We start from the raw sequence: 19,296 nt of genomic DNA, 5'->3' as shown, positions 1-19,296 counted from the left end.
AGAAGGTTCTGCTCAGTTCTCACTGTCCTACTTCTCATTTCGTCAGCCAGGATCTGAAGGGCAGGTAGGGGAACAGCAGCAGGTGCGGGTGGAAGAGTGCAGTGACAGAGTGTGGGTATGTGTCTGCTAGTGTGTGTGTGTGCGTGTGCACACGTGCAAAGAAAGCCTGGGAATGACGGTCAGGAGTGCGGATCTGGTGGCCATCTGGCTAGGTTTGAAACCTAGCTGTGTGACCCTGAGCAAGTCACTTAACCTCTCTGGTCTTTGGTTCCCTCTTAGAAATGGCGCTAATAATAATACCTACCTCACAGGGTGGTTGTGAGGATTAGACAAGTACTACCAATAAAACACCAATAAAACACTTTTAACAGCGCTGGGCACCTATCACATGACGTATGGATTAGCTTTTTTTTTTTTTTTTTTTTTTTGCGGTACACAGGCCTCTCACTGTTGTGGCCTCTCCCATTGCGGAGCACAGGCTCCGGACGTGCAGGCTCAGCAGCTATGGCTCACGGGCCCAGCTGCTCCGCGGCATGTGGGATCTTCCCGGACCGGGGCATGAACCCGTGTCCCCTGCATCGGCAGGCGGACTCTCAACCACTGCGCCACCAGGGAAGCCCAGATTAGCTCTTATTTTTTTTTGCTCAGCAAGACTTTGTGACAGGCCTGTGTAAGGGCTTCACATGCACGAGCTCCTCCAGTCCTTGCAGATAACAGTCATTACTGCTGCTGCCATTTTACACATGAAGAAACTGAGGCTCAGAGATGCCAGGTGCCTTGCCCTGGGTCAAGCCACGTCTGTCTGTCCAGATTCCCAGATCTAACTAAGAGCACCCTCCTCAGGACCAGCCAGGTATACCTGTGGGTGCTCCCACACCCTGGGAACAGCACAAAACACTGCTGTTGTCAAGGTCAGGGTGAGAGAAGTGGGGAGGGTAAATCTTCCTGCCTTGAGTGCGCATGTGGGTTTTCTCCACATAAATATGTGCATATATAGCTCACACAGGCATGATAAATATGAAAGTCTGAAGATTCATGTGTGTCCAGGCTGCCCGGTGCTCCTGTGTCCAGGCTCGTGTACATACACGTGTACATGCAACAGTCTGAATGATGCGGCCCCCACCTGCGCTACTAGTGGGGGAAACTCTTCAGATGCAAAAGGGGCTGCTCCCCTGACCCAGGGATTCTTCTCTGCTCACCCCATTCTGTCTTCGACTCTTTCCCCTCCCCCTAACCCTTTTAAAGCACACACTCAAAGCCTGCACATGACACCTAGAAATTTGTGTGTGGTTAGTTCTGGTTGCAGAATGAAGGGGAGAAACAGGTGTCCAGAGCACCGAGAAAAATGGTGATGTTCATTTCCTGAGGAACTATTATGTACCAAACACTTAATCCTCCCTCCAATCCCGGGACCACCGAGCGTAGAACCTGGTCCATGATAGACATTTAGTGCCTATTTTTTGAATAAGCGAATGAGGCAAGAACTACCATGACACCCATTTTAGAGATGGGAAAACTGAGGCTTGGAGTGGGTGCAGTGATTTTCCCACAATTCTACAACTGAGCTAGGATTCATGATTCTAAAGCACATGTACTTTCTGCTGCACCCCACTGTGGACTGCTGGGAGGAAATGAAGTGTTCACTCTCTCTCTGGTCCGGTGTGGGCTTTCCTGTTTTTGGCATTCAAGGAAGACTCACGAGGGGGCCGGGGCTGGTAGGGCCGGGGCTGGGCTGATAAACAGCCAGTCTATCTGCAAGGCTGCCTAATCCAGACATGGGCCCATCTGAGCCCTCTCCTCCTCCTCTCAAAAGCCTTCCAAGACTTCCCACTGTCTAGGGATAAAGTCCCACACCTTCATCTGACATTCAAGGCCCTTCACAGCTTGTCCCCAAGTGCCCCCGCTGACCTCATCTCCAGCCCACCCCCCTCACGTGAGCTCATCCAGCTGACCTCCCTGCCCCTGAACTTAACCTCCTGGCTCCATGATTCTGTTCCTGCCACCAGGCCCTCACTACCACTCCACCCTGGAGTGCTGTCCTCCCATTCCAACCTCGTCCTCTTCATCCTTGCTCGGGGGCCATCCCTCCTTGGTGCCCAGAGTCCTTGCCCCTGCTTGGAGCTCCTTAGTCCTTAGCCCCTGCCTCAGCCCACTCAGGCTTAGATCTGTCATTAGATTCACTCACACGGGGCCCCAGCCTTCCCATCGCCCCCATCTGACTCTCTGGGCCTCACGCACAGGGAAGGGCACGGTGTAAGGTTGGAAATAGTTCTAACTAAAAAGAGAGTCAGAAGCAGGAGTGAAATGGCAGGAGGCTGGACTCAAGAAGCAGACAATCATGGGTTAAATCTCATTCCTTCCCCTTTCAGGCCGATTGACACTGGGAGAGTCACTTCTCCTCTCAGACCCTCAGTTTCTTCATCTGTAGAATGAGTTAACTACATTCTGAGGGCCAAACGCCACAGTATGAGGCATCTTCCACTCTCTCCAGTGCAGCGACTCAGAAAAATCACTCTGTACATCTGTATTTCTGTATTTCCCAGGTGCCTACTATGCTAGGCAAAATCTCCCAGGATACCACTTCATTTCCAGAACGCACTAAGCTTGTTCCTGCCTCTGGACCTTTGCACTTGCTGTTCCTTCTACCCAGAAAGCGCTTCCACACATCTTTGTTTGGTTGGCTCTCTCTTGATCATTCTGATGTGAACTCATTTGCCAGCTCCTTGACAACTTAAGCCAAAGTAGCCCCCTGTGGCCCCAATCCTCCTTATCCCATTACATAGTTTATTTTCTTCATAGTTCTTATCAGCAATGATCCCTTTCCACCATTTGTTGATGTGTCTCAACAGCTACTTGTTGACTCTCTGCGCCCCCACAATGGCCGGCAAACTCCATGAGGGGAGGGACTGGGTCTTATTGACGTGACATGACTCAGTGCGTAGGTGCTGACTGAGTCTAGGGCCTTTGGAACTGGGGGAGCTGGAATATAAGCTGGGCTCTGGGCCGCACGTGTGGCCTGTGAGGACCCCTTCTCTGGCTTCCCATTTCCATGCCTGTCCCCTATGGACTGGGCACTCCGCTCCAGCTCTGCCCTTGGCTGAGTCATCTCAGGCCTGGCTCAGGGCTGGGCATGGAGGAGGAGTTGGGTAAATGTTTGTCGTATGAAATTGGACCTGTCTCAAGCTTCTCACCGCCTCCACATCTGAGGGGCCCCAGGGAAGAGGCAGCAGAGAGAGATGAAAAGAGGTGAGAGCAGGTTTCCAAGTTGGCCCTTTCAGTGCAGATAAAAGCAGGGGGGGAAGGGAAGTCAACGGAGGGCGGGAGGCAGAGGACTGAGAGGGGGTGTGGAGAGCGGTACTGGAGAGGAGGGGGCCAGGCAGACTGAAGCAGGGACCTGGGAGGCAAGGATGAGGCTCCTACTGCTGGTTCTTAACTCCTCCCCTCCCTGGGCCTGAGTTTCCTGCCAAACATGGGTGGTAATGCCCTCCTGGGAGAGGTCTGGGCTGAGCCAAAGGCTGATGGGGATGTTTAAAGACTGTACCTACCAATAGCAGGCATGGAAGGGCGGTGGAGGAGTTCAGAGGCAGTGGAGGGCAGTTTTGGCCTTGAGAAGGGTGGAGGCAGCCCAGGAGGCATTCTGGACCTCTGGACCAGTCTGAGCCCCTTGGCCTACCTTTGAGGCCCTTCAGACTTCTCTCACTAGCTCATCTCCCTCCACCTCCTGTAGCGATCACAGTCTACTCTTTTCCAGGCACACCTACCACTCCCCTGCCTCCAGACGCCTGCACCCGGGAACGGCCTTCTCTTCATAGTTATACCTGACCAGGCTCAGGTACCCAGCTTAGTTCGATTCCTGCCTCCTCCAAGAAGTCTTTCTAAACCCCTGAGGGTAGCTCCTAGTCTGGAGGTGCATGGGTAGTTAAGCGGGATGGCATCTTTGTGTCCTCACCTCGGGTTGCCATGTAAGGTTGCAGACTGTGCGCTGTACAAATCGGAGCCATTCACACGGATGACGGTGGGAATGTTACGCATCTGGAGTTATGTGATGCAGAGATCCTCAAAGTAACTTCCCTTCCCTCTTTCTCCAATGCTCAGCACAGAGCTAGGCACACAGTTGCCCGAGGGATCATTCACTGACTATATAACAGGGGTTTTAGGGAATAAGCAGGAAGCTCCAGGCTCTTTTTCCCATCCATCCAACAATGGCCATCCGCCCCACCCCGACCTTCTCCTCTGGATCACTTTCTATCTGACATTCTTCCAACCCGGGCCACGGTCAGGGACTCCCTAACCGCTGCAGCTCTCAAACCCTTCCTGGGACACTGACAGTGCCGCAGCATCCCCTCCCCTCCAGCCACCTGCCCCGCTCCCTGCTCTGACTCTCTCTCTCTCTCTGTCTGATTCTATTTCTTCCCCTTGCTGGCTTTCTCTCCAAGTCTCCTCTCTCTGTTCCTACAGTGCCAGGTGGGTCCCTCTGTCCTTTAGTTACTCCTGCCCTCTTTCCACCGGCTCTCCTCCTTCTCTGGTCACTTCCTCTCATTGTTGGTCTCACCACCCCTCCAAGAGTCTCTCTCTTTTCTCAGTCTTTCTCTGATTTTACATGTCATTCATTCACCATGCGTCAGGGAGTGTCCACCGAGCGCAAGTCAGTGGATGAGGTGCTGAGGATACAGCCGTGAACACAGACATGCATCCCTACCCTCCTGGTGTTTATCTTTTAGGGGGGGTACAAACGAAGTCATCAGGAAAATGGGTAGCAGGTTAGCTGGTGATGAAGGACAAAGGAAAATGGATACGAAGTGGGGGGACAGGTTGGGGTGGGGTTGACATTTTAGAAAGAGTGGTTGGGGAAGGTTGCACTGAGAAGGTGATGCTTGAGGAAAGTCCTGGAGGAAGTGAGAGGACCAACCATGGGGATATTAAGGGGGAGAACATTCCAGGCAATCAGGAGCTGCAAAGGCCCTGGGGTAGAGGCGGGCTGGGTGTATCTGTGGAGCTGGGCGGAGGCCAGTGTGGCTGAGCAGAGTGAACCAGGGAAGGAGGGTAGTGGGAGGTGATGTCTCAGAGGTTACAGTGAGGCCACACCGTATAGGGTCTGGGGGGCATTGTGAGGGTCTGGGCTTTTATCCTGGGCCCGAGAGGTGCCTTTGGAAGGCTTTGAGCAGAGGAGGGCCACGCTCTGATTTACATTTGGACGGGATCAGTCTAGCTCCTGTGCCCATTCTAGACTGAAGAGGTGTGAGGACACCAGCAGGGAGTCCAGTGAGGAGGTAATAATCCAGGCAGGAGAAAGAGGTGGCTTGGACCAGGGTGGCGGCAGCGGAGGAGGTGAGAAACGGTCCGATCCTGCTGACGTGTTTAAAGCAGAGATGACAGGGGTTGCTGATGGACTGGAGGGAGATGTGAGAGAAAGACAGAACTCGAGGATGGTTTTCAACATTTTTGACCTGAAAAGCTGAAAGGATGAAATTATCTTTTTTTTTTTTTTGGTGGAGGACTGAGGTTGAGCCCAGGTCACTGTGCTGTGTCTGTCACACCTGGTTCTCTCTCCTTATCCTGGGTCCCTTGTCTCTCTGCGACTGTTCTCTAACCTGTTTCCTTTGTCTCCTTGGCTCCCGGCCTGTTTCTCTCCATCTCTGTGTCCATCTCTCTCTCTCCCCTCCCCCCACACCATCGTTCCCCCCTCCCCTCCCCGCCCTGCCCCCTCCCCCTCTGCCCGCCGTCTGTCCGAGGGCGCTGGCGGGGTAGCAGGCAGCAGGCGTCGGCCCCGGGCGGGGGTCTCACCGGACGGGCCGGTTGGCGGCGTCGGGGTCCCGCGCCGTCACCACGCCGACCAGGGAGCCCACCTGCGCGTCCTCCTGTACCTCCAGGAGGCCGGAGGGCTGCTGGAACTCGGGGGGCTCGTCCACGTCGGTCACGGCCACGCGCACGATCGCCTGGTCGCGGAACGTGCCCAGGTCAGCGAAGCGGGGGTCCACGAACTTGTTGAGCGCCTCCAGGACCACGGTGTGCACGGGCTGGGACTCGAAGTCCAGGCGCTGGTGGGGAGGAAGCAGACGGCCGGTGAGTGGGTTGGGGTCTGCTCTACACCTCCAGGCGGACAGATCCCAAGTCAGGGGGGATGGGCCCCGCGAGGGCGGAGCTGGCCCAAGGTGACAGTTGACTCAGCAGGGCCTCTGGAGTATCAGGCTGCGCCACGGAACCGGCTGTCCAAGACCCAGACCAACCCCCTCTGGTTACAAGTGGAGAAAGTAAGGCCCTGCTGGGGACAGTCTTGTCCAGGGACACAGGGTCAAGTACTGATACCCAGACTTCCTGCTACAGAGCACAGTAGGTTGGGGCATTAATTTATTAACTTACAAAGCACTATGTGCCAGTGTTCTAAACATAGTGGCTCATCTATTTTACAACATCCCAAAGAGGCTTGTATTATTATTATCATCACATTTTACACATAAGGAAATCGAGGCCCAGAAGGCTCTGTAACTTGCCCAAGGTCGGCTCCCAAGTCCCAGGCCCATGAGAAGAAAGGCACTGGATCTGCTGCTGACAGGCTCTGTGTCTGCGGGCAATCTGTTTGGCCTCTCTGGGCCTCAGGTGGGAGGGTTAAATGACACGTTCCTGGTATATACCTGTGGCAGCTGCTAATGTGAGTTGAGCCTGATAAGCCTGGCTGCCTTAGAGCTTCCCTCAGAGATCTGGCTAAAGCCATGCTGAGCCCTGCTTCTCATCAGAGAGTGCTGGTGGGTAACCCTCTGATGGACGAGCTCCATGGCTGCATGGGTGCTGGCCTCCTAAGGACAATGCCTTAGAGCAAAGAGAAATTGCTCTGGTGAAACCACAGGCACCTCTGTTACATGGTGGGGGAGCTATCTGAGCAGCAGGGGCCACCTTCCTGGAGACCTGCCCTGTGTGTAGGACCCTCCTTTCCCGTCAGAACCTCCCACCCCCCGCCCCCTTCTCCAGCAGCAAAAAAAAAAGAAGGGCTACCTCCTACCTCCTTCCTCCATCCTGTTGCCTGGGAAATCAGGATGCAGGGAGGCAGGCGCGGGCCTGGTCTGGGAGTGAGCGATGGGCTCTGGAGCCAGGCCATCAATCAGGCGGGGGTTCTGCTCCCTGAGCCAGCACTGACTCCACAGGGGCACCTCGGGCGCCACTGCTGGAGCAGGCGGGAGGGGGGCCCAAGAGCCAGGGAGGAGAGGGGGGCAGGATAGAGGCAGCACTGTGGATGAGAGCAAATGCTGTGCTGGGGTCCCCAGGCTGGGCTTGGGGCCTGATTCTGTTGCTGTGTGATGCTGGGCTTCTCTGGGCCTCCAGTTCCCCATCTGTGAAATGGGCTCATCTTACAGTGAGAACAAATGGAGGTCAGAAGACTGAAAACCACTTAATGCTTAAAAGGGTGGATCCTGGAGCCAGACTGCCCAGACCCATAGCCCTACAACTGCTCTGTAAGATGCATGACCTTGGATGCAAATGTCTGAAGTTCTCAGGGCCTCAGTTTCTCATCTATAAAATGGGCAATACGGAGATGGAAACAACCTAAGTGTCCATCATCGGATGAATGGGTAAAGAAGATGTGGCACATATATACAATGGAATATTACTCAGCCATAAAAAGAAATGAAATTGAGCTATTTGTAATGAGGTGGATAGACCTAGAGTCTGTCATACAGAGTGAAGTAAGTCAGAAAGAGAAAGACAAATACTGTATGCTGACACATATATATGGAATTTAAGAAAAAAAAATGTTATGAAGAACATAGGGGTAAGACAGGAATAAAGACACAGACCTACTAGAGAATGGACTTGAGGATATGGGGAGGGGGAAGGGTAAGCTGTGACAAAGTGAAAGAGCGGCATGGACATATATACACTACCAAACGTCAGGTAGATAGCTAGTGGGAAGCAGCCGCATAGCACAGGGAGATCAGCTCGGTGCTTTGTGACCGCCTGGAGGGGTGGGATAGGGAGGGTGGGAGGGAGACGCAAAAGGGAGGGGATATGGGAACATATGTATATGTATAACTGATTAAATTTGTTATAAAGCAAAAAAAAATAAATTAATTAATTTAAAAAAAAATAAAAATAAATAAAAATAAAATGGGCAATAATAGTACTTCAGAGGGTCATTGTAGGGATTAAATGAGTTAATACATGGAAAGCAGTGGAAGGACTCCTGGCACACTGTAAACACTCATTGTAAGTATTCGTATTATATTATTATCCTTGTTGAAGAAACTGGGAGTTTTCTCTGTCCTCAAGCCCTCAAGGCCAGGTAGAGAGTTTGCTTATTGAGTGAATGAAGGGCCGTCGGGGGGCAGATGTTTCTGTGGGTCCCAGAGGGCAGAACCTGGGCTGATAGGAGCAGATTTAAGGAGACGGATTCTGGCTGAATGGGAGGAGGAAGAGCTGGGCAATGGCAGGGAGTGAGCATCCCATCCCCGGGCATGTACAAAGGCCTATGACCATTTGTGGGCCAGGGCAGGGGATTTAGACCTCCCTGGGACAGCAGGGTTGGAGCGGACAGGCTCAAAGGCCTGCGCAGCCCTGAGTTGCCAAGCCCGTGACCAAGTCCCAGAAGATGGATTTTTGCTTTTTTATTTGACCTCCGTCCGCTTTCCCTAGGGGTTGCTGACTTTGCTGTTTTAGCTTCTGGTTCCCAGGCTGGCCAGTGGGTGAGGAGGCTGTTAGACTCAGGACGGAAAGCACTTTGGGCTCACCAGACCTGGGTTCAAATCCCACTCTACCCTTTACAGGTGTGCTCTTGGGCAAGCCCTTTTACCTCTCTGAGCCTCTGTTTTCTCGCTTGTAAAAATGGGCATAATGTATTTCCTTCAGAGGGAAACATGAGGATTAAAGGAAACAATGAGTGTGAAGGGCCTGGTATGAACTTGAACTGGCTCAGCATAGTGTTGAAGAGCACAGATTCAAATCTGGATTGAATCCTGGCTGTTGACAACTAGCTGTGCAACCTTGGACAAGTCACTTAACCTCTCTGTGCTTCATTTTCCCATTTGTAAAATGGGAATGACACCATCAGCGTCTTCCCAGGTTGGTCCAGAGTTTCCGGAGAGACTTAATCCCTGGAGTGGAGTGGGGTGGGGATATTTGGCCACTCAACGGCCCCCCTGACCCTGCTGCCCTGGGGCCTGCCTCCCCCATCCCTCCTGGGGCAGCCCCCGCACCTTCTGCACTACGATGATGGCCTCCTGAGTGTCGCTGTCTGTGGTGACCTTGAACACGTGGCCGCCGCTGCCGCTCTCCTCCCTGAGGTGGTAAGTCATGTCTGTGTTTTCGCCCACGTCTGAGTCCTCGGCCTTCACGCGTCCCACAGCTGTGCCGATGGGGGCCGACTCCTGAATGCTGAACTGGTACATCTCTGTAGGGGATACAGCTGTGAGCAGGGATGGAGTGGCAGCCCCTCCCCCAGCTCCCACCAGTGCTAGGGGAGAGGAGGGGGGGTGTCTCAGATGGGCTCCTTGGAGGGCAGTGTCTTAAAGGCGCTCCCTGCTTGGCCAGGACTGATGCTGGGAGAGGTGCGTCCTCTGCAGAAATGTGGGATGCAGTGCAAAGAGGAGGGTTTTAATTCTCACCCTGGCTTTATTCTCTGATTGATTTGGGAAAGTGCCTGCAGCTCTTTGGGACTCAGTGTCCCCATCTGCCCAGTGAAGGGACAGACGAACACAGTGATCAAGGCTAAGGCTCTAGAGTCAGTCCCAGCTGTGTAATCCCAAGCTTTGGTTTTCCTCATCTGTAGAATGGGAATAATAACAGTGCCTTCCTAACAGCACTGTTCATCCTGCCATTAACTCACATGATGATGCATGTCAATTGCTTAGCATAGGGCCTAGCACCTGGTAGCTACCCAATAAATGGAACAAATTGCATTAGAACAGTGGGGCTTCTTGCTGATTTTTTGTTGCTGTTGATGTTAATGATATTGGTTCCTTCATTTCCACATATTTATTGAGTATCTATGATGTCCCAGATGCAGCTCTACGCACTGGGGTTCCAGCAACAAGCAAAACAGACCCAAATCCCAGGGCTCACAGTGCTTTCCTCTTAATGGAAGGAGAAAGACACTAAACAATCACATCAGTAAAACAGTAGGTCAAATGGTACTTCGGAGAAAAATAAAGCTGGGAAGGGAAATGGGAGTGATGATGAAGGTGTGTGGAGTTTTACATAGGGCAATTGAGGAAAACATGACATTTCTGCAAAAGTCTGAGGGAGGTGAGGGAGTGAGTCAAGCAGATATATTTCAGAAGGAGCATTCTAGACAGAGGGAACAGCAGGTGCAAAGGCCCTGAGGTGGGTGCAATGCCTGGCATGTTTGAAGAATGGCAAGATGACCATTGTGGCCAGAGAAGGTGGGGAAGCAGGGGGAAACCGGAAGGAATGAGGGTCAGGTGGGACGCAAACAGCTCCCTGCTCTCCTCCCAGAGCCGAGATGAAGGAGAGGGTGATTTGCTAAATGATGGGCCAGCAGGGGTTGTGGAGATGGGGATGTGTCTCTTGGGACCCCTTCTGGTCTGGATACCCTTGTGTGGAGTGGCTGCCTCTGATTCACTGTCACATAAACAGCCGGGGTTGGGGGTCTTTAACACAAGCTGACCTCGCCGCTCCCCTGTGTTAATCCTTGCCATAGCTCACCGCTGCCCTTGGGATGGAGTTGTACAAGCCCCTTGGCCTGCCCTGCAAGGTGCTTGCTGCCTGGCCCCTGCTGACTTCTGCAGCCTCATGCCCCCAACCGCCTACCCTAACTTAAGCTTCAATCTGGCTGAAGTCCTTGTAATTCCTTAAGGATGACTTGCTCTGTCCTGCCTCTAGACATTCCCTCTCTTTATTTTCCTCTCTGCCTTCACCTCCCCTGTTCCTACTCTTTTTTAATCTCACTGAGTATTACCTCCAACAGGGAAGCTTCCCAGACCTCCAGGCTCTGTTCCTGTGTGTCTAGGGCCCCCAAGCTCATCCCATTGTAAGGATTAGTGCATTTCCCTATCATTTTCTGTTTATTCTCTCTCCCTCTCTCTCTCTCCCCCTCCCTCCCTCAGGGGTGTGAGCTCCGGCAAGGCAGGGACCACATCCCTTATTCATCAGGCATTCACGGTGCCTGGCAGAACACCAGGCTGTCACATAAATGAGATGTGTGAGTGACTAGTGAGTGAATGAATGAAAAGCAACATAGATACTAGTATACACTCACCAGATTAACACAAATGAAGGAATCTGACAGGACCAACTGTCGGTGAGGATATGGTACGATGGACACATGCATTTCTTCGTGGGGGAAAACAATTTGGCTTTACTTAGTAAAATTGAAGATGAGTTTATTCTGCCCCTCTGTACACTAGAGAAATGTATGCAAAATGGCACTAGGACACATGCAACAATGTTCAAGGCAGGATCCTCTATAATAGCCTCAAACTGGAAACAACCCAAATGTCCACTGACAGGAGAATAGATAAATCATGGAATACTATATAGCAGTGAAAATGAATAAATTATAGCTACAAGCAACAACGTGTGATTTCACAAACATAATTTTGAGAGACAAAAAAAGCAAGACACAAATCATTTGTATTGTGTGGCTCCATTTAGATAAGGTTAAAAGACATGAAATTAAACTATGTTAGGTGATGCCTACATGGGTGAATCAACCCTAAAGGAATGGATAAAGGAGATGTGGTATATATATACACAATGAAATACTACTCAGCCATAAAAAAGAATGAAATTTTGCCATTTGCAGCAACATGGATGGACTTACAGTGCATTATGCTAAGTGAAATAAGTCAGACAGAAAAAGAAAAATACTGTATGATATCGCTTATATGTGGAATCTAAAAAATATAACAGGGCTTCCCTGGTGGCGCAGTGGTTGAGAATCTGCCTGCCAATGCAGGGGACATGGGTTCGAGCCCTGGTCTGGGAAGATCCCACATGCCACAGAGCAACTAGGCCCAGGAGCCACAACTACTGAGCCTGCGCATCTGGAGCTTGTGCTCCGCAACAAGAGAGGCCGCGATAGTGAGAGGCCCGCGCACTGCAATGAAGAGAGGCCCCCGCTCGCCGCAACTAGAGAAAGCCCTCACACAGAAACGAAGACCCAACACAGCCAAAAATAAATAAATAAATAAATAATTTAAAAATATAACGAACTAGTGAATATAACAAAAAAGAAGCAGACTCACAGATATAGAGAACAAACCAGTGGTTACCAAGGGGGAGAGGGAAGGAGGAAGGGGCAAGATAGGAGGAGGGGATTAAGAGGTACAAATTATTAGGTTTAAAATAAGCTACACGGATATATTGTACAACACAGGGAATGTAGCAAATAATTTGTAATAACTATAAATGGAGTATAACCTTTAAAACTTGCAAATCACCATATTGTGCACCTATGATTTATATAATATTATACATCAACTATACTTCAAGAAAAAAGAAAAGACAAAAGAAAAGCAAGGAGATGATCACAAAAGCAGATGGAAGTTAACTCCAGAGGAGGGTTTGCGGGGAGAAGTTATGATCAAGAAAGGGCTTGAGAGTGGCATGGACATATATACACTATCAAATGTAAAATAGATAGCTAGTGGGAAGCAGCCGCATAGCACAGGGAGATCAGCTCGGTGTTTTGCGACCACCTAGAGGGGTGGGTTAGGGAAGGTGAGAGGGAAACACAAGAGGGAGGGGATATGGGGATACATGTATACGTATAGCTGATTCACTTTGTGATACAGCAGAAACTAACACACCATTGTAAAGCAATTATACTCCAACACAGATGTTAAAAAAAATAAAATAAAGGAATAGCTGGATGGGAAAAAAAAAGAGAAAGGGCTTTTGGGGGCTTCTGGGGTCCTGGCTGGTGGTTACAGGAGTGTTTGCTTTGTCATTATTTGTCGAACTGGACATTTCTCTTTTACGCACTTCTGTTTGTGTGTGTATTTCACAATAAAGAAAGAAGGAAGGAGTACGTGAATGAATGAACAGGAGTCTTCTGGGGGACCCTGGCCCCTCTGCTGTGCCCCACCCCTTCCGGCTCAGGGCTGGCACAGAGCATCACACAACTGGGCAGAAGACTGGGTGGTCCCCGCCCCTCCACACAGTGCTTTGAAGCTTCCCATCGGTGAGTGGGGCTGGGCTGGAGGAGTGGCTGGGGGCGGCTGCCCTACCAGGCTCCCTGGCAACGACGTGGAGCTGGCTGGCCGGCTCTGCCCACCCCGCTGTGCGTCTGGACTGAGGCGCTTAGGCTGCGATGTGCTCTCAGCTAAGGGATTGGATTCCCTTATCTCTTGGGGGTCAGTCCCCTGTGGCGGGGCCTAATGTGAGAGCAGCAGACCTCAAGTAATGACCTGCCCGATAGGAATCAGCCCAGCTCCCCACGGCATTTAGTCTCTGCCAGCTTCGGCGGCTTCTCACGCGGCTCAGCCTGAACCTGGGACAGAGGGGCTGGCTGGGCTGATGGGGAGGTTGGGGGCTGAGTCAGAGAAGCCGCCTCCACCCTGTTGTGCCTGGGGAGGCAGAGAGTGGAAAGGCCTCCTAGTTCAGGAGCACAGAATCCTGCCCTCCAGGCTCAGAGGAAAAGGATAAGACCTGTCACTCCAGACCTTGGCATCTCCATGCACAATTATAGGTGTCACTCGGCTTGGGCATGGCTGCAGCCTCTGTCTATATCCCTAAGATATCCTTGTATCTGTCCTCCCACCTCCAATGTCCCTTTGCAAGCTTGAGTCAGTAGCAGATCACACGCACAATAAGCAGGACAGGGGTGTGTGCAAGGGCCAGTCGGGGTGGGTGGACAGACAGGGGCTCACTCTTGGCAGGAAGCAAGGTGAGGGGTGGGAAGGTAACCGCGTTACTTCGATGTATGGAAAATCAGACAACTTTGAGGCCATCCCCTGCAAGAAGCGTGGTTGGAGGGGCAGGGGGTAAGTGGGTGACTCGGATGGACGGACACAGACCGATGGGGGAGTCCCTCTATGGCGGGAAGCCTACAAGGCAGCTTGGGGTCTGTGGGTGGCTTGGAGGGATGATCAGACAGACACACGGATCTGCCTCCTCCCTCTGGGAAGGCCTCACTCACTCTGCGGGAACCGGGGCGGGTTGTCGTTGACGTCGGTGACCACGATGGTGACAGTTGTGGAGCCGGAGAGGCCGCCCAGTTGGCCCGCCATGTCTGTGGCCTGGATCACCACCTCGTAGCGCTCCTGGCTCTCGCGGTCAAGGTCAGGCACGGCCGTCCGGATCACGCCTGTGGATGAGGGAGGGTGAGGCCAGGGATGCCTCGCTGCCAGCTGCCAGCTGATATGGAGACCCCTCCCCAGGTAGAGGCCGGGCTCGTTCAAGTTCAGGTGGGAAGTGGCTGATGCAGAAGACACGGATATGGCCGCTGTGCAGGTGTGGGGCCCAGCAGCCACCACATACACACACACACACACACACACACACACGTGCTTCTATAGATATGCTCACAGATGACTCACACAGATTCTATGCTACACACACACTCACACACACACTACTCTTTCACACATACACGTACACACAACTATCAGATTCACAAATACACACAACTATCAGATACACACTTTAAAACACACCCTTGCACACTCGTACACATACACACACATTTATATACACACATACTAACACACACTCTCAAACACACACACACTCACACGCAACACAAAAGCAATAGAATATAGACTATTTGGTTTACTAAAAAGAGGCGTAGGGACTAGAACCAGGCACTGTGTGACCCCCCTGGGCTACCGATCCCACTTTTGGGGCTTCGGTTTTCCCATGTAGGGGGAACCTGCAATAATTCTCTGCATGAGCCTGGCCTGTGTCTGATTTGTCTCTGGGTCAGTGGCGCTCAGCCCAGAGCCAGGCCCGGAGTGGCAGCTCGGTGAGTGTTTAACAAAATGAACTGGACTCACACCCACCCTCAGACACACTCACTATGGAGTCACACTTACGTGCACACAAACACGGATATGTCTCACACACGTACTACATACGTAACACACATGAGGTCACACGCATAGCTACTGCACACACTTATTCCCCCCGGCACACCCCTCCACGATTAAATCATCCCCCTGCCCTGGGGGCCCCAGCCCCTTCCTCTCAGGCCTGGCCCTAGATTCTCTGTCCAGGCACCAGCTAATCGCTGATCAGACAATCCTTCAAGCTGTTAACAGAAGCAGGGGGAGGGGCGGCAGGAGTCGGGGCGGCCACAAGCTTGATTCTGTGCAGGGGAAGGCTGGGCTTCTTGCCTCCCTGCCAGTGGGAGACCAGGGGGGAGGGGGAAGTGGATGAGCCATTCAGAGCCTCCCCCTCCCACCCCCCACCCCCCCGACCCGCTCCAACCTGCGAGCACCAGGTGGTGACAGGTGGTGCCCAGGGCCTGAGCGCCAGGTGGAGTCATGCACCAGCAGCCCCATGATGCGCCCCATAATGCCCAACCTCTCACTCCTGATGTCCCCAGACAGCCTCTAGATGCCAATAAAGGCAACGGAATGGGAGGAGAGGCTGGAGTGTGTGTGTGTCTCTCTCTCTCTATCAGAAGCCTTCAAGACTCCTCAGTAAGCTCCCTCTTGACCCCTCCTCAGCCGGGACTGGTCTTTCCAAGGGCAGGGGAGACTTGGAAGCAGATGAACTTGGGATAAACCCCAGATCTGCCGTTTGTTGACCATGTGATCTTGAGCAAATCCCTTCCCCTCTCTGAACCTCAGTTTCCTTATCTGTAAAATGGGACAATCACAATACCTCCCTAAAGAACAAGATTCTCCAACTTGGTACCATGGACATTTTGGGCAGGATAATTCCATCCACTAGATGCTGGTAGCAGCACCCTCCCTGCCCAACCTTAGTTCCAGACACTGTCCAATGGTCCCTGGGGACAAAATCAGTTGAGAACCACTGGTTCAGAGTTTCATCTCATGAGGATTGCATGTGACAATAACAACAATACCTGACACTGATGTGCATCTGAGTGAACTGCCTCATTTGATCTTCTCAACACCCCTAGGAGGAAGGTGCTGTGATTATACCCAGTTTACAGATGAGGAGATGGAGGCACAGAGAGGTTAAGTACTGGCCCAAGGGCACACATGTAGAAAGCGCAGTCAGGATTCCAGCAGGCACTCTGGGGCCAGAATCCATGCTGTGGACTGCTCTGCTGGACCACTGTAAGGACGGAGGGTCCCTGCCCAGCCTGCCTGGTATCCGCCCCCCGCACCACCACCAGGTACAAGGGGAGAGCCCAGGCCTCTGACAGAGCAATGCTGTTTATGTGGTCCTGTCTCGGCTCATGAGATAGCCCCCGTGCTTGTCTCAGTCCTCATCAGGCAAGACATGCTTCCAATCACGCAGCAGGCCCCTTGTCCTGTCCCCCTGGTGCTGCACCACAACACTGGGATTGTCAGAGGGTTGCCCTTCTAGGGATGAGGGTGGGGCCCAAGGCCTTGGCTGGTCTCTTAGTTGAGTGTTTGCAGTCCTGGACAGCAGGAGCTGTACTGGGAATGCGGGCCTGTCATGTCCTCTCCCCTGGGGGGCTGGAAGGAGAGAAAGAGCAGAAAGGGAAAAGAGAGGAGAGGAAGAAGGCTGAAGGTGGCAGAGAGGGAAGAAGAGAGAGAGAAGCAAGAGACAGACAGAGGGCAATCTAGTGAGCGTTAGAGGGGAAAGAGACAGAGAGCCATGCACTCAGAGGCGAAGAGGAAGGGAAAGGAGGGGAGGAGAGGGAAAGGGAGGCCCACAGAGACAGAGAAAGAGAGAAAGAAAGAGGGGAGCAGTACAGCCAGAGAGAAATACACACACGCAGGAGGAGGCAGTAAGACAGAGATCCACAGAGAGACAGAGACCTGGAGAGAAACAGAAAGAGAGAAAGAGGGGGAGAAAGCAAGACGAAGAACAGCAAGGGCAGCGTGAACAGAGCTTCTCAGGGACACCAGAGAGGCAGACGGACAGCAAGGGGTGGGGAAAGAGGGCGGGAGGGAGGAAGGAGAGGGCAGGCAGATGGACTGACGGGGGAGTGATCACCGGGCCAGAGACTAGAGGGCTCCCGGTGTGAGCCAGGCAGAAAGGCAGGAGGGGTGCGGGCCAGTTGGACACTTACTACGTGCTAAGCTTTGTGCGTGTCATTTACACCTAGGATCTCACTGATGCGGAGGCTGGTGATGGGATCGGGGCCGCTGTACATCTATGAGCTTGTGGACCAAAAGCTCAGCAACCCTCACTCTGAGTGGGGCTCGGAGCAGGGGTCTGGCTGAGGTGTACTCCTGTGGGTGAGAAGCCATGCTTATGTGGCCGGCCTCCTGGCTGCCCTGTCACTTCCAGCTCCAGGGGAACTGGGGACACTGAAGTCTTCTTACCTGGAAACAGGTCATGAAGCCGTATTGAGTGTGTGATTAGAGGCCATCTCTGGGCAACTAGGAGGTTGGTACCCTGAGGCCATGCTGCCTCTGGACCCTGTTCCTGGGGTCACACCCAGTGACAGGTTGCTATGGTGAAAACTCCTGATGAACTATGCCTGCTAGGATCCACTTCCTTGGGTCATCCCCTCCCACACTGACTCTGGCCTTGGCCGTGCGTGGGACTTGCTTTGGCTAATGGGACATTAGCAAGTGTGACAAAAGCAGAGGCTTGATAAGCCCTTGTGCACTGGGGCTTGTCCTCTTGGAACCCTGAGACCACTGTGCTGTGAAGGCCAGGATGAAAGGCCACGTGGCAGGCCCAGCCATGCCAGCTGTCCTAGCTGACCTGCCAGCTGACTGTTGCCATGGGAGTGACCCCAGCAAAAGAATTGCCCATCCACCCCACAGAATTGTGACACTTAATAAATCGGGTGCTGTTTAAGCCACCATGTTTGGGGATGGTTTGTCATATAGCGGTAGATAGGTTAACAGAGAAATCGTCCCTCTTTGGGGCTCACTCACACAGCTGCGTTTCACTGCAGGGTCATCTGGCTGGAAGGTCCAAGAGAGCCTCATGTACCTGCCTGGCAGTTGACCCTGGCTATTGGCCAGACCTCTCTCATCCTCCATTGAGCTGGGCTGGCTTCCTTATATGGTAGTCTCAGGCCCATGTTCCAGGAGAGAGGAGTGAAAGCTGCAAGGTCTCTTAAGGCCTAATCTGGGAATTTGCAGAACATCACTTCTGCTACATGCTTTGGCCCAAAGCAAGTCATATGGCGGCCCAGATTCAAAGGGCAGGGACATAGACCCCTCCTCTCCCCAGCACAGTCACTTTACTAAGAGGCCAGTTCAGGGATGGCAGGAACTGATGGCATAGTTTGCTATCTACTCTGTTCCACTTCCCACTCCTGATGCTGGGAGAAGCATATTGGAGGCTGGTGCCCTCCTGGGGGGCCTGGGGGAAAATTCCCAAATCAGCTGATGAAGTTGTTCTTAAACCATCTGGCTCTGAAAATTCATTCACTGACCCATTTATTAGACCCTTACCGAGGGCTTACTATGTGCCAGGGCTACACAGAGTCAGATAAGAGGCACTTTGGGATTTTGAAGGACTTTGGAGTCAGACAGGTATGGATTCAAGCCTTCTTTCCACCATTTATATGTTATCTGACCTCGGACAAGTTCTTAACTCTCTCTGAGCCTCAGTTTCCTATTCTGTCAAATGGGGAAATCCAGCTGGAAGGGCTGTTAAGAGGGTTAAATGAGACAAAGCTTCCAGCAGCAGGTACCACATTTTGGAGATGCCTTGATGATTCCCCCTCCTCAAGTCCTGGGTTGAGGACCTCATAAATCAGTTCCACAAGGGCTGAGATTCATGCTGGTCTTGTCCATCCATCATCTTATCTATAGGGTCTGGCATATAGTAGGTGTTCGATAAACATTTTGACTTACTGACCTACAACCACAGACCCTCTGCCCGCCTCTTGCAGCCTGGGTGTAGTTGTCTCTTTGTATTTGGCTTCTCTGTTGGAACAAAAGCACCACGAAGGCAGAAACCAGATCTAGTACATCATCCTGATCAGGATCTGGCACTTACAAAGGTTAGTTTCATTCCCTCCCAGGAAAAGCAAACATCTCTGGCTCAATTGAGACTTTTCAGCAGATATCTTGAAGTCTCTGAGAGAGAGAGAGGCTTTCTATTCTTGCTGGGGTGGTGGTGAGCGGGGGCTGGTCATGAGAACCTGGCCCCGGCAACCCACAGCCTTGTCCTCACCGGTCGCCCCAGTTCTAGCTGTTGTCCTCCCCGCCCCCGCCGTCCCCTCCAAATGCTGCAGAAGGGGTCCTGGAGCCCAAGTGACGCCTCATGAGCCCG

At 52.4% G+C, this 19,296-nt stretch overlaps 1 protein-coding gene across 1 annotated transcript in view; it reads right to left on the bottom strand.

Annotated features, from left to right (window-relative positions):
• The window catches only part of CDH22 (cadherin 22), a 72,392-nt gene that overhangs the window by 24,961 nt on the left and 28,135 nt on the right, over nt 1-19,296 (bottom strand). The window contains exons 4-6 of the mRNA XM_082645515.1: nt 14,090-14,257; nt 9,186-9,379; nt 5,785-6,038 (exon numbers count right to left, since the gene is read on the bottom strand). Coding sequence (XP_082501641.1) covers nt 5,785-6,038; nt 9,186-9,379; nt 14,090-14,257 — 616 coding nt within the window. The remainder of the gene's footprint in view (nt 1-5,784; nt 6,039-9,185; nt 9,380-14,089; nt 14,258-19,296) is intronic.

The sequence above is a fragment of the Mesoplodon mirus genome, assembly GCF_964341445.2.
Source record: "Mesoplodon mirus genome assembly, chromosome: 15".
Lineage (NCBI taxonomy): Eukaryota > Metazoa > Chordata > Mammalia > Artiodactyla > Ziphiidae > Mesoplodon > Mesoplodon mirus.
This window is presented reverse-complemented; position numbering and strand designations above follow the sequence as displayed.